At 41.1% G+C, this 15,327-nt stretch overlaps 1 protein-coding gene across 3 annotated transcripts in view; it reads left to right on the top strand.

Annotated features, from left to right (window-relative positions):
• LOC118640333 (protein only RNase P catalytic subunit) overlaps nt 1–15,109 on the top strand; it is a 172,615-nt gene extending 157,506 nt beyond the window's left edge. Inside the window, exons 5-8 of one of the 3 annotated variants that reach the window (XM_036277267.1) lie at nt 4,311–4,459; nt 7,562–7,757; nt 9,900–10,075; nt 14,974–15,079. In XM_036277267.1, coding sequence (XP_036133160.1) covers nt 4,311–4,459; nt 7,562–7,757; nt 9,900–10,031 — 477 coding nt within the window. In that variant the 3' untranslated portion in view covers nt 10,032–10,075; nt 14,974–15,079. Of the gene's footprint in view, nt 1–4,310; nt 4,460–7,561; nt 7,758–9,899; nt 10,137–14,973 lie in introns of those variants that run through there. The other 2 variants (XM_036277275.1, XM_036277262.1) reach the window with 2 other exon arrangements.
• Nucleotides 15,110–15,327: the final 218 nt, after the last annotated feature.

Below are 15,327 nucleotides of genomic sequence, written 5' to 3'. Positions count from 1 at the left end.
TTAATCCCTTCATCGTTTTTACCCAACCCCCATCCCATCTGGCAAGCAACAAAAAGTTTTCTATATCTATGAGTCTGTCTCTATTCTGCTTGCTCATTTTGTTTGTAGATTCCATTGTTGACAGATAAGTATTTATTGCCATTTTATTGTTCATGTTTTTTTTATCTTCTTCTTCAAGAACACCCATCAACATTTCATATAATACTGGTTTGGTTGTGATGAAGTACTTTAGCTTTTTCTCATCTGGGAAACTCTTTATATGGCCATTGACTCTAAATGATGGCTTTGTAGGGTAGCGTAATCTTGGTTGTAGGTCCTTGCTTTTCATCACTTCAAATATTTCTTGCCACTCCCTTTTGGCCTGCAAAGTTTCTTTTGAGAAATCTGCTGACAGCCTTATGAGGGCTCCATTGTTGGTAACTAACTGCTTTTCTCTTGCTGCTTTTAGGATTCTCTCTTTGTCTTTAACCTTTGTCGTTTGGTGATGATGTGTCTTGGTGCAGACCTCTTTGGGTTCATCTTGTTTGGGACTGTCTGTGCTTCCTGGACTTGTATATCTGTTTCCTTCACCAAGTTGGGGAAGTTTTCTGTCATTTTTTCGAATAGGTTTTCAATTTCTTGCCCTCTGTCTTCTCCTTCGGGCACCCCCATGATGCAAATGTTGGTATGCTTAAAATTGTCCCACAGGCTCCTTATAGCATCCTCATTTTTTTGGATTCTTTTTTCTTTTTCTTTTTTCTTTCTTTCTTTTTTTTTTTTTTTGTGGTACGTGCCCCTAGCAGGAACCAAACCTGGGACTCTCTGGTCCGCAGGCCGACCCGCTGAGCCAATCTAGCCAGGACTATTTGAATCCTTTTTTCTTTTTGCTGTTCTGATTGGGTGTTTTGCTTCCTTATATTCCAGATCAATGGTTTGCTTCTTGGCTTCTCCTACTCTTCTATTGGTTCCCTATAAATTATTCTTTATTTCAGTTAGGGCATCCTTCATTCCTGTCTGGTCCTTTATTATGCTCTTGAGGTCCTCATCTAAGTTCCTGGAAATTCTCACTAAGTTCACTGAGCATCCTTATAAGCAGTGTTTTGAACTGTGCATCTCTTAGATTGCTTATCTCTATTTCGTTTAGTTCTTTTCCTGGAGTTTTGTTCTGTTCTTTTATTTGGGAAGTGTTTCTTTGTCTGCTCATTTTGGCTGCCTCCCTGTGTTTTTTTGTTTGTTTGTTTGTTTGTTTTTATGTATTAGGTAACGTTTCTATGTCTCCTAGGCTTCCTAGGGTGGCCTGTTGTAGTAGGTGTCCTATACGGTCCCGTAGCACAGCCTCCCTGGTCACTCAGCTGGGCCCTTGAGGTGGGTCCACCCCTTGTGTGGACTTTATACCCTTTTGTTGTTATTGAATCTTGATTTCTGTTGGCACGTCAGTGGAAGAGTTTTACTCAAGTTGATCAGCTGTAAGACTGGCTGTGCCCACTAACTACCAACCTCTGACTGCATTGGATGATCAGCTGTGCCGGGGCCCACCACACACAGCAAGACTTACTTCAGTAGGGCTCTGGTACCCACTGAGTCCATTCCTTGTGTGTGTCACTTGTGGAGGTGGTTGGGTGGTGGTGCTTCGACGTGTTCTGAAGCTGTTCGGTGGGTGTGCTGGCTCTGGGGCAAGGTCAGCTACTGACTGTGTTCTACCTGGGGCCACCAGGCATAAGCTACAAAGTGCTCTGCCAATGGCTGCTTCTTGTGCTGGGCTTGGAGGTATCCAGGCAAAGCCAAGCTGTGCACCAAGTCTGGCTGCTTCTAGTGCCAGGCCTGGGGCCACTTAGCAAGAGGTATGGGGTTCGCTGTGGCCAGATGCTGCTTGTTTGAGAGAATTTAGGAAAATCTGAAGCAGGAGCCAAAACAGGCCAATCCTATGGTAAAGCCACTGGAAACAGCTTGGGTGGGCCCAAAGGTTGGGTGAGGCAGGGCCTCAGGGAATCACCAGGGTTGGGCAAACAGTGTGAGCCAGGTTACTGGAGTCCCAGATATGGCGCCCATCTGCTAGCATTGTGGAGGAAGAGCTCACCAAAGGAACAGAGGCCTCCGCCAGCAAGTCTGTCTAGGAGAATGCTGCCTCTCCAGCCCTAGCCCTGATGCCAAACAACTCAATTCTTCCTCTTATGTCTCTGGTGCCTTTCAAGTTGCCTCCTCTCCACAATGAAGCTCAGAGGGAATGAGTCCAAGTAAGTCCATTCACCAGCCCTTTAAGAGCAGTTGCCTGGGGCTCCAGCTGCCTCAGCCTCTATTCCCGCTGGGTTTTTTGTTTTTTTTTATTTAATGAATTTTTATTTATTTTTTTGTTACAGATATTTTACCTTTTTACCCCATTGGCACCCCCCACCCCACCCCCCCTCCACCCCGTCCCCGGCTTAGTTGTCCATGTCCATTGGTCATGCATACATGCATATAAGTTCTGTGGTTCATCTCTTCCCACCCCCCCACCCCCTCATCCCCTCTTCTGAGGGATGTCAGTCTGTGCCCTTCTTCCATGTGTCTGGGTCTACTGTATTCCTCAGACTGTTATGTTCATTATATTCCGTATATAAGTGAGATCATGTGGTATTTGTCTTTTTCTGCTTGGCTTCTTTCACTTAGGATAATACTTTCCAGGTCCCTCCATGTCGTCTCAAAGGATAAGAGATCTTTCTTTCTTACCGCTGCATAGTACTCCATTGTGTATATGTACCACAGCTTTTTTATCCATTCGTCTACTGGTGGACACTTGGGCTGTTTCCAGATCTTAGCTATTGTAAATAGTGCTGCTATGAACATGGGGGTACATATATTCTTCCTGATTGGTGTTTCAGGCTTCTTAGGGTATATTCCCAGCAGTGGGATCACTGGGTCAAATGGAAGTTCAATTTTTAATTTTTTGAGGTAGCACCCTATTGTTTTCCATAGCGGCTGCACCAGTCTGCATTCCCACCAGCAGTGTACTAGAGTCCCCTTTTCTCCACACCCTCGCCAACACTTGTTGTTTGATGATTTGTTGATGGCGGCCATTCTGACAGGTGTGAGGTGATACCTCATTGTTGTTTTAATTTGCATCTCTCTGATGATTAGTGATGTTGAGCATTTCTTCATATGTCTCTTGGCCATTTGTATGTCCTGTTTGGAGAGGTGTCTATTCAGCTCCTCTGCCCATTTTTTAATTGGGTTCTTTGTCTTCCTTTTGTGGAGTTGTATGAGCACTCTATATATATTGGAAATTAACCCCTTATCTGATACATCATTGGCATTGATGTTCTCCCATACAGTGGGTTGCCTTTCCATTTTGATGATTGTTTCTTTTGCTGTGCAGAAGCTTTTTAGTTTGATGTAGTCCTATGTGTTCATTTTCTCCTTTATTTCTGTTGCCTTAGGTGATGTATCAGTGAAAATCCTGCTCCGTATGATGTCCGAAATTTTGTTGCCTACATTTTCTTCTAGAATTTTTATGGATTCACGGGTCACATTTAAGTCTTTTATCCATTTTGAGTTTATTTTTGTGTATGGTGTAAGTTGATGGTCTAGTTTCATTTTTTTGCATGTAGCTGTCCAATTTTCCCAACACCATTTATTAAAGAGGCTGTCTTTACTCCACTGTATGCTCTTGCCACCTTTGTCAAATATTAATTGAGCGTATTGCCTTGGGTCCATTTCTGGGTTTTCAGTTCTGTTCCACTGGTCTATAAGCCTGTTCTTGTGCCAGTACCAGGCTGTTTTGGTTACAGTCGCTTTGTAGTATAACCTGTTATCTGGTATTGTGACCCCACCTACTTTGTTCTTCTTTTTCAAGATTGCTGTGGCTATTCGGGGTCTTTTTTGGTTCCATATGAACTTTTGAAGTATTTGTTCTAGTTCTATGAAATATGTCGTTGGTATTTTGATGGGGATTGCATTGAATCTATAGATTGCTTTGTATTCCCGCTGGTTCTTACAGCCAGAAGTTATAAGCACTTTTTTTCCTGGTACTGGAACCCTGAGCTGGGCTCCTGGTGTGGGACAGGTACCCCTCACTCCTCCGAGAGGACCTTCCCAGCCAAGGTATCCTCCTGAGTTTTATCTGCCACACATGGGAGTGGGACCAGCCAGTCGGTGCCTTCGCTGCTTCTACCAGTCTGGATGTGGCTCTTTAATTTTGTAGTTGTAGGACTTCCATTCAGCTCGATTTCAGGCAGTTCTGAAGGATGTTTGTTCTGTAGTTTAGTTGTAATTTTGATGTGGTTGTGGGAAGAGGCAAGTACCGTGTTTACCTACATGGCCATCTTGACCAAAGTTCTGGCTTTGTGTTTTTTTAGCTCTTGGATGTGGTCTCTCAGCTAGCCAAGCAGAATCTGCGAGTTCTGGTCTTGGGCCGGAAGCACATGATAATGCCGAGTGCCCGGTGGAGAAAGGATGAGATGGAGAAGGTGCAAAAACAAGCCAGCTGTTTCTTTGCTGACAATATGTAAGTACTGAAGGTAATAATTGAATTACACTAGGCTCCTGTCATCTGCTTGTTATTATTTTTGCCATTTTTTAAAGTGCATGTATGTATACTCGGCCTCATTCAAAAAATAAAATAAAAGACTTGACACAGCTTACAAAAATAGTTCCTACAGCAGAATAAATATAAATAGCTTCAATTAAGAAATCAGGATAAAGGAGGAATGGGAGGAAGATAAAGTCAGAAGTGAGCTTATTACACAGAATGCATACCATAAGGTCCTAAATCATTTAACAAATAGTTTACAACTATGAGCACTTTCTGTGTTCTTGGAGAAACAGTAGTGAACAAGACCAACAAGTCTCTGACATCTTATGACTTATAATAAACAGATAAACAAGTTATATAATCCCAGGCAGTAATTAATGCTATGAAGACAATAAAGCAGAGTAAGTAGATAGAAAGGAATTAGGTAGGGGTAGGTCAGCAGTTAGTGGATGGGATGATCAGGAAAGGCCTCTGGGAGGGGGCAAGTCTAAAGGGAAGAAGTGAGTCATTTGAAAAAGGGGAGGGGTGGTGGGAAGAGCATACCGGGTAGAGGGAACATCCAGTGTTCAAAAAGCAGGAGTGAGCCCTGGACAGTTTTGCTCAGCGGTTAGAGCATTGGCCTGCGGTCCAGAGACCCAGGCTTCATTCCCGCTAAGGGCACGTACCTCAGTTGCAGTTTGTCCCCGGCCCTGGTTGGGTCATGCGGGAGGCAGCCACTTGATGTGTCCCTTTCACGTCAATGTTTCTCTCTCCCTCCCTCCCACTCTCCCTCCCTCTCCTTCCCACTCTATCTGAACGAAAAATGGAAAAATGTCCTTGGTTGAGGATTAAAAGAAAAAAAAAAAGCAGGAGTGAGCTTGGCAAGTGAGGAAGGCAAGCAGGCCAGTATAGATGGGCTATAGCCGCAAGAGGGAAAGTAGTAGGTTCTGAGGCCAGAGAGAAGGCAGGGGTCACATTACATAAGTACTGGTGGACTCTGGTAGACAAGCAAAGGGCATTGATTTTATTCTCAATATCAAAGGAATGTACTATAGGCTACAGCTTCCCAGGAAGCCAAAGGAATATGGAAAACATGGTCAGCAACAAAATGAACATCACCCGTAAAGTGAGAAGAATGCAGCTAATCAGGAGGAGCACAGATTCTCAACAGCACAAGGGAACTTGAATATGCCTTTCGCCATTCATACTATAAGCTGACCAAGTTTATTTCCAAATTTGCACAATGTTTGTGCCTCAACCCCAAGTCTAGGTTTTATTAGGTTGAATGTGATAATTTCGAGATACATCAGTATTCCTCAAACCATTTATTCTTTTTTTTTAAGGTTTTTTAAAATTGATTTTTAGAGGAAGGGAGAGAGAGAAAGACATTGAAGTGAAGGCAAAACATCAATCAGCTGCCTCCTGCAAGGGAGAGGGGGAGAGAAAGAGAAACATTGATATGAAAGCAAAACATGGATCGGCTGCCTCCTGCACTCCCCCAACCAGGAATGGAGCCTGTAATTTGGGCTCATGCCGCAACCCAGAATCCAGCCAGCTACCTCCCTCCCTGTGCATGGGATTATGCCCCACCAACTGAGCCACACTGGCCAAGGCTCAAATCATTTCTTTTTGAAAAGATAAAATGCTTTCCAGTACATGAAGGAAGAGACTAACCCCTCATTCAGATCCCAAACTAAATACCTTTATCCTTTAGCCTTTAAGTTCTTTTTTTAAATTTATTTATTTAGGGGATGGAATGTTTCCATCTCTCTGAGTAGTAGACAATAATAATGCTCTTTGTGTAATCTCGTTGGGCAACACTGGGTAGACATCATGAGTACAAGCTTGTGAATTATTTTACCCAGGTTCAGATCATGGCCCTGCTACTACCTATCTGGGAAGGTGTTTCCCTTCTCTGTGTCTTCTTCATATGTAACCCCCATTGAGATGTTGTGAGTATTAAGTGAGATGATACTTGTAAATAATACATATAAAATTATTGGCACAGCACCAAATGCATGTTAGTTGCTGTCATCACCATTATTATTTTTCTGCAGTAGAAGAATGAGATAAACACACAAAGTGTTATAACCAAGAAGCCTGTTGAAAATTGGTCTTGTGCTTGATTTGGGGCCTGTATTTATTGTATCCACTGAAGTTCCAAATCCAGTTATAAAGATTGATTCAGTGGCCTTCTATGACTTTGGATTTGAATGTTAACTTTTTAACATCAATTATGTTTCCATTAATATGCCAAAGAAGCCTTTTCATATGTACATGAGAGAGAATATTATAGTGAATCTCATATAACTGTCACCTAGCTCCAAAAATTACCATCATCTGCTAATCCTGTCACATATAACCCCCATATATTTTCTTTCCCTTTCTCTTCTTCCTGGAGATTTTTAAGGCATATTTCAGTCATTTTATCATTTCACTTGAAATGCTTGGTATATGGTAAACATTAAGTGGTCCTACTTTGGGTCATTTGGATCCAGGCATAAGTTATAGCACATGTTGCAATTCGACTCTCCTGAGCCAAGGTAGGTATTGCTGTTTTTACAGCACATGTGCTAAAGTGGTAAGTGCTGATGCTGAGGGTCTTTTGGAGGCTCTGAGTCACTGGCTCTTCTCAAAGCAGGAGAGGCCTTTGGATGCTGATCTGGGTGACACTTTCCCAAGAAAGTGTCATCCTACCCTATCAGTATGATGAATGTTTCTTGAATTTGAGTGAGGGAGGTAGAGCTGGGGAGCTTTGTGGTAGATGAGGCAAATAGGAAAAATGCTCTGGGAACAAAGAGCTAACTTTTGAGTGTGAAGAGAGAATTGCTGTTATAATTCTTCTTTTTAGTGGGAGAGCCCAGTTGAGCAGTTAAGAGTCCCAAGTAGCATTCCCATCCCCTTACTTTCCATCTGTGTCCTAGATAGTGTTGTCTACCAGCTAAGGTGGTTCCCAAGTATCACTGAGATCATGTCAGTTAAAAATGCAGAGTGCCTCTGAGGAAAGTAAAATAAGAAGTAAAAAACATGGTGAAAAATCCTATCCTCTGCTGCCTCGGGTGTGTTTGATTATGTCCTTTCTCCTGCCTGACTCAGCTCGGAGGATGATCCGTTCCTTCTGTACGCCACACTGCACTCAGGGAATCACTGCAAGTTTATCACAAAAGATCTGCTGCGGGACCATAAGGCCTGTCTGCCTGATGCCAAGACCCAACGCCTGTTCTTTAAGTGGCAGCAGGGACATCAGCTGGCCATTATTAGCAGGTGTCCAGGATCAAAGATAACTTTTCAGGTATGTCATCTGTTCTTTGCATAATGTCAACAGAGTCGAGTACATAGTAAGAATGTGGCATAATGAAAGAATGTTGCAACTTTTTGAGGTCCTAAGTGCTTTACTTTTCTCAGTTTTAGTCTGGTATTTGGAATTAGCCAGTTCCTAGAAACAGGAAGTCAGCCAGAGCAAAAGGTTTTATAGGCCAATCCCACATTAACCTACATATTGAAAACATCTGGAACATCATTGAGTATGGCTCCAATTATGTTATTAATTACAAATATTCATACATGGTTTTTACTTTCCTACTTATTTGTAATATCTCAAAATTGTTTATCCCTGTGGTTTATCATACTTTTACTTTTGCAAAGTAACTCCATTTTCCTGTTTAATTCACTTCTACAGCTTGGTCTCAATTGAATTCTTTGATTCTAGTTTAGATACCTATAAATACAAGGATGTCTCTTGTGTGATACCAACAGAGGAAATCCAAAGGCGAGTTATTACAGAAAAATACACTATCCCTGGCCTGTTTGGCTCAGTAGTAGAGCGTTGGCCCACGGACCAATGAGTCGAGGGTTCGATTCCAGCCCAAGGCACTTACCTCGGTTGCAGTTTGTCCCCAGCCCTGGTCAGGATCGTGTGGGAGGCATCCAGTCGATGTGTCCTTCTCACGTTGATGTTTCTCTCTTTCTCCCTTTCTCTCCTTCTCTCTCCCTCCAACTCTATCTGAAAATAAATAGAAAAATATCCTCGAATGAGGATTAAAAAAAAAAGAAAGAAAAATATACTAGCCAATGGTAAATATAGCCTAATGGCTAAAAAATATACAAAATGCCAAATTTATAGAAAATACACTATCAATTGATAGCACAGAAATACAATCAGCATAATCAAGACTGTGGGAAACAATATAGGACAGTTGGCCTAGTTCCTCAATAGCAAAAGATTGCAAAAATAGCCCTGGCTGGTTTGGCTCAGAGGTTAGAGCGTCAGTCCTCGGACCAGAGAGTCCCAGGTTCGGTTTCCCGCTAAGGGCACGTACCTTGGTTGCAGTTTGCCTCCGGCCCCACTTGGGGTGATGTGAGTGGCAACCAGTTGATGTGTCTCTCTCACAGCGATGTTTCTCTCTCTCTCTTCCTCCCTCTGTCTCTCACGCTGTATCTAAAGACAATTGCAAAAAAAAATGTCGTAGAGTGAGCATTTAAAAAAAAAAAAATGATTGCAAAAATAATAGAGATGGAAAGGGAAGCTCTAGATTAAAAGAGAATTGAGAGATAATTCAACCAGTCACAATGTAATAACCTTGTTACAATCCCTATTCAAACAAACTAAAAAATATGTACACACATAATAATTGGAAATGTGATTAGAAATTTGATGATGTTAAGGAATTATTAATTCTTAAATGTAATAATGGTATTAATTTTATATTTACAAAGTAAGTCCTTATCTTTTATTTTTTTTAATCCTCACCTGAGGATATTTTTCCATGGATATTCAGATAGAGTGGGAGGGAGAGAGAGAAACATCATATGAGAGAGACACATCAGTAGGTTGCCTCCAGTACAATTCCCAGGGGTCAAATTGCAACTGAAGTATATGCCCTTGACCAGAATCAAACCTGCAACTCTTTTGATTCTCGGGCCTACACTCTAACCACTGAGCTAAATTGGCCAGGGCAAGTTCTTAACTTTTAGAGATATATACTAAATTACAGAAGAAATTATATATCTCAGGTTTGCTTCAAAATAACTTTGGCTTGGGGAGGATGGAGGCAGAGGAAAGGAAGTAGATGCATGAAATAAAAATAGTCTTGAGTTGATAATGGTTGAAGCTGCTGATGGGTGTATGGTAGTTCATTATACTATTTCTCTATTTTTGTATATTTGAATTTTTCTCTGTTAGATACAAAACTGAAAAAAGCAATAAAGAGATTACTGTATGGTATGTGTGTGTGTAGAGAGGGTCCTTAACCTTAAAAATGAAGCCCCCCAGAAAAGGAACTCCTAATACTACTGCTCTTTGAAAATCCATTGTTAAGGAAGACCAAGAATATGTCTCTGAAGCAAACTGAGAAGTTATCAGAAAAGAAAGGGAAATGGCCAAGTATCCCTTCATTGTTGTTCTCATTGTTTGGTTACCTTTTTGATTCAACAGGATATTCTCAGCTATGACACAGTGGTACAAACAACTGGAGACTCGTGGCACATACCATATGATGAAGACCTACTGGAAAGATGTTCCTATGAAGTGCCAACCAGATGGCTTTGCCTTCACCAAAAGACATAAAGACTCTTACTCTCATGCTAATTTTGTGTTTGGGTACCCTCCTGGTTGGCATCAGAGTTCTAAAGTTGATGCTTGTTTAGACCATTGCTTCTGTCCTATTTGATCCATTTGTCCTGTTTGGTCCAGTTGGTTTGTATATCAACAAATAGACATTTTAATTAAATGCATTATAATGTCTTTTCATACTCAGTTACCTTTTCCCCCCTAACATTTGGGGTGTGGGGGCTGCTTAACCAGAGTTAGGGAACTCAGTGCAGAGTGAAGCCTACATTTCTCTTATTGGGCCATCTATTTCACTTACTTGGGAGACAGGCACTATTCCTGACCTCACCCTCCACCAGTAGCAGAACCAAACCATTTGGCCGTGAGCCCTGGGTTGTTTCTAAATCCCTTCTCCCATTTCTGATATCATCTCATCCTCCACATGTTATCTCTTACCCATACTGAATCACTTATGGTCCTCTGTGATAAACTGGCCAAGATACGAAAAGCTTATTAGCAACTTTTATTTATCATCCAATAATTTGGGATGGAGGAAAGGGGGACAATTCCTTCTTTTAGACTATGATCTTTCTTCTTTATTCTATAATGCCTTTTCCAAATTGGTTCAACATTTTGTGAACACTATTAATTCCATCACTGGTATGAGGGCTTTCTAAAATATACAGCTTCTTTTTATTTAAGTTTGACTTAGTTTAGCTAAGTGATTAAATTTTAATAGTTGCTTCTCTGTTTTACTCCTTTGCTAGCCAGCTGATACCTCACTAGACCTTGATTTTAGCTGAAAATATTTATGTCTGCAGCATTTTATGATAGTTCTTTTCTTATTCCTACATACCATATAATTTAATATTTAAGAACAGGCAAAAACCAATCTATGGTGATAAAAATTAGAATAGTAGTTGCCTGAGGAAAGGAGCACAAAAGAACTTTCTGAGGGTGGTGGGAAGTTCTGGGTGATGCTAGCATAGGTATATATATAAGTCAAAGTTCATCACACAAAACACTTAAAATTGATGCATTTACAACAGTGTGCCTCAGAAACATATGTTAGCATAAGAAAATAATTACATGAAAAAATGACCTTGTTGCCCAGCTGGTGTGTCTCAGTGGGTTGAGCGTTGGCCCATGGACTGAGAGGTCCAGGTTTGATTCCTGGTCAGGGCATGCCCAGATTGAGGGCTCAATTCCCAGTATAAATAAAAGCAGCCCTGGCCAGTTTGGCTCAACAGTTAGAGCCAAACTGGCCCACGGACCAGAGAGACCCAGGTTCAGTGTTCGCTAAGGGCACGTACTTCAGTTGCAGTTTGTTCCCAACCCTGGTTGGGGGCATGTGGGTGGCACCACTCAATGTGTCTCTCTCACATTGATGTTTTTCTCTCTCTCTTCCCCCCTTTCTCCCTCCCGCTCAATCTGAGGATAAATGCAAAAAAAAAGTCCTTAGGTGAGGATAAAAAAAAACATATTTGTAAAAAATGACCTTGTTTACATAAAACAATATACATGGATATAAGCAGGATGTGTATTATGGACAGAGAGACAATCCAGGAAAAACAGAGGAGGGAATGTTTCATCTCCTTAACCATTTACTAGATTCATCACTGCTGCACACCTAGACTAAAGTGCTCTCCACAAAAGTATTTGATAAATTGAGAGCATTGAAAGATCCTGAGAATCAGAAAGCTCTCATAAATCCAATCTGTTTATTTTCTAAATTTCATAAACTACATACTTGAAAAACTATGCTTTCAATGAGCTAAACTTTTTTTAAGGAACTATCCTGATTTTAAGAAAAAATTTTAAATGTTGTTACATAAGTTCTTCTAAAAGCCTAATACAAATTTCCCACAAGGAACACACTGAGATGGGGAAGAATACAAAGAGAAGATAGAACTTTAGAGCAGGAGTGAGCCTCAAAGAACATAAAGGCCAACAGTAAGTACCATTTATAGAAGAAGAACAGACCCAGAAAGATGGAAAGGCTTCCCTAGATCCCTCAGCTATTAGTGGAGCCATTTCAACCATAACTCACCTCTCCCAATTTCTAGCCAACTATTCTTTCTTCTTCTGTACACTGAATTAGGCTACAAGAGTTCATAAAAACTCAAACAGTCTGAGTGGTAGAGCATCCAGTATTTACATTTAGAAACTTTGTTAGCCGCATAACAGTAAGGGGGAATGAGAGAAAGGGAACAGGAAGTACCTCTTTAAGGCCCCCATTTCCAGAATGGCTGTCAGTGTAGAAAATTGTGGTAGGGAAATTACATTATTTCTTAACTATTTAATAGCATTCAAAAACAAAACCCTAATTCTGCTTGAGGTAAATTAAGGTGCATCTGTTCTTTGTCCAGTTGCATGGGAACCATTCTAGGACCTCTCAAAGTAAATCTGACACAGGACCCTGGGGAGTGCAGGGATTCTCTGAATAAAGGCAGCTGGTAACAAACACCTCAGCTGTCTTTTTTTTTTTTTTTTTTATCCTCACCTGAGGACACTTTTCCATTTTTTGTTCAGATAGAGTGGAAGGGAAAAAGAAGAAGAGAGAGAGAGAAACATCGACGTGAAAGGGACACATCAAGTTGCTGCCACCCACATGACCAACCAGGGCCGGGGACAAACTGCAACCGAGGTACGCGCCCTTAGCGGGAACCGAACCCGGGTCTCCCTGGACCGCAGGCCAACACTCCAATCGCTGAGCCAAACTGGCCAGAGCTCAGCTGTCTTTTTGTATTCTGGTCGCCTGAGTGAAACAAGCTACCTGTCACACAAGGTCCAAGATACAATGGAATGAAGAAATTCTTTAAAAAGCTGTCACAGAGATTAAAAGGATCTTTTTATTTTTTTATTTTTCTTTATCGATTTTAGAGAAAGAGGAAGGGAGTGAGAGAAACATTGATGAGAGAGAACATCGATTGGCTACCTCCTACATGTCCCCCACTGGGGATCGGACCCACAACCGGAGCATGTGCCCTGACTGGGAATTGAACCGGTGACCTCTTGGTGCCTGGGTCAGTGCTCAGCCACTGAGCCACACCTGCCAGGCTGAAAGTGTCTTTAAAGTCAGCTATAAACAACAAAGATTTTGAAACTGCACTGACTCTGCCACTGAAAAATATTTATGAAAAGCTTTGTGCTTCCCTCTGGCATGCTTCTGAATTTATACTGTCCTTTCCTCCTGCTGTTCTCAGACCCAAAAGAGAGAAAATCTCACAGGAGAAACCTAATTTCATTCTCTCAGGGGTCCACTGGGACAACCTCAACTCACGTGCCTTGTTCTTCATTTGAAATTAACTTCTCTCTTCAAGTTCGCACTTAAATATAATTAGTGCTTCCTTGGTCATCTAGCAGGTTTCTAACATTTTTTAAAGAACTGTCCTAAGGTACTATGAAATGTATCATATGTATACACATTAGATTTATTTTTCCTTGATATTTTTATTCTAAAGCAGGTGTGGGAAGGAAGGGGGTGTTGTGTAGGTACCTGAATTCTGGTCCATCATGGTGTGTCTTGTCTTCATTTGCCAAAAATCAAAATTATTAGGGTAATTGAGGACAAAGCAAAATGCAATCCAGAGCTGGTGTTTTGCCCATCTTTCAGCAATTTGGAATTCACAGAGTAAAAATCTAAGGGAGCCCTTGGTGGAACGACTGGGAGTATAGCAATATAGGCCACTGTGATGAAATGGTGGTATTTAGATTTGGGTATTTTTTCCAGGATGGGACTTAAGCAGATAAAGTTCTCGGTAAGAGGGACCAGCTGCTGGAGCTTCCTGTGGCCCACAGGGTGAGGGTAGGTTGCCAGATAAAATATAGTACTCTCAGTTAAATTTGAATTTCAGATAAATAACCATGTTTTTAGTATAAGTATGCCCCAAGTATTACAGGGATATATACTAAAAATATTCATTGTCTATCTGAAATTCACATTTAACTGGGCATCCTGGGTTTTTTTGTTGTTTGTGGTGTTTTTCTTGTTTTGTTTTTTTGTTAATTGTTTTTTGCTAAATCTGGCAACCCTAGGTAGTAATCATATGGGAGGTAAGGGATAGTGGGAAATGGAGCATTTATATAGCCCAGCAGCCCTACAGGAGTCAGGAGGGGAACAAGGATTAGAGAAGAAAGGGGGAGGAAGAAAGGAGAGAAGACCAGCTTTTTTCTGCTTTGTCCCAGTCAATGAGAAAAGCAGTCTGCTTGAGTCTATAAATATGAACAAAGGGAGTTTCACTAAGAAATAAGTGACCTACTTAGAGGAAACCATAGAAAACAGTGGGATGAAAGAAAATATGAGACAGAGACACCAAAGAGGAAATGTAGTAAATCTTGAGAAATGTTCTTTAATTTTCTCTTATCGTGTCTATTTTATGTTTCGAGACTTCCTTGAAGTCCTCTCTCCTCAAGTTTGTTCTTTGTTGACAGTATTTGATTTGACAGGTCCTTCCAGAGATAACATACATAACTGGCTTTCAACCAGGAATTGAAATAAACAGGAAGACAATTATCTAGTCACTGATGGCAGCTAAAAATAGTTTTGCTACCAGAATACTGTCAGAAGTACACTGTTATCAAGTGGATTGTGTTGTTAAGATAACCATGATAATTTGTTGTAAATAGCAGTGTCATATGAAGGTTTTTCGGTAGCTTCTGACAAGAAATTTGCTGTAGAGACTTCATTTCAACCACATTAAAATGACTGCCCCAGCCATATCTTTGGTGTTAGTTAAAATCCAGCCCAAGAAGCAAATAATTGAGAAATCACTGGTAGGGAGGGGTCTTTAATTTCTAATATGGTAGAGACATAAGTTCATTCTAAAGAAACCAGGTGAGATCGCTCTATCACTCTCAGCTTGACTAGAACATTACCAGATATGAAGTGTAGTTCACATCTACATATTTAAAGTCCATTATTAAAGCAGGTTTCTTGTGCTTTCTCTGACTGCATCAGAACAGAGAATGTCAGTGTCCTGATCAGTGCCAGTAGAATTCCCTGACAATCTACTGTTCCTGTGGCTCTCTGGGGCAGAGTGGTACCCTAGGAGAACAGAATGGGCCTCCACCTCCAGGCTCCTTTGGAAGTGGTTATAGCAGGTCTTCTGAAAGGTAAGTCCCTTGTTCACACCTGTTGCTTAAGATATACTGTATTACTGATTCTTTAAAAATGAATCATTCTTACATTTCCTTCCTCTTTTCAGTGACCTTGTCCCAGAATTCAGTGCTGCATTTCCTTTGCATCCTCTGCTCCAAAGCTGAGCAGTCTATTGCTATTAAATGTCTATGCATTTGTATGCCTGTTATGTTA

The sequence above is a fragment of the Molossus molossus genome, unplaced genomic scaffold, assembly GCF_014108415.1.
Source record: "Molossus molossus isolate mMolMol1 unplaced genomic scaffold, mMolMol1.p scaffold_m16_p_1, whole genome shotgun sequence".
In the NCBI taxonomy this organism is placed as follows: domain Eukaryota; kingdom Metazoa; phylum Chordata; class Mammalia; order Chiroptera; family Molossidae; genus Molossus; species Molossus molossus.
The sequence above is the reverse complement of the archived record's forward strand: the minus strand, read 5'-3'. Positions and strand labels throughout refer to the sequence as shown.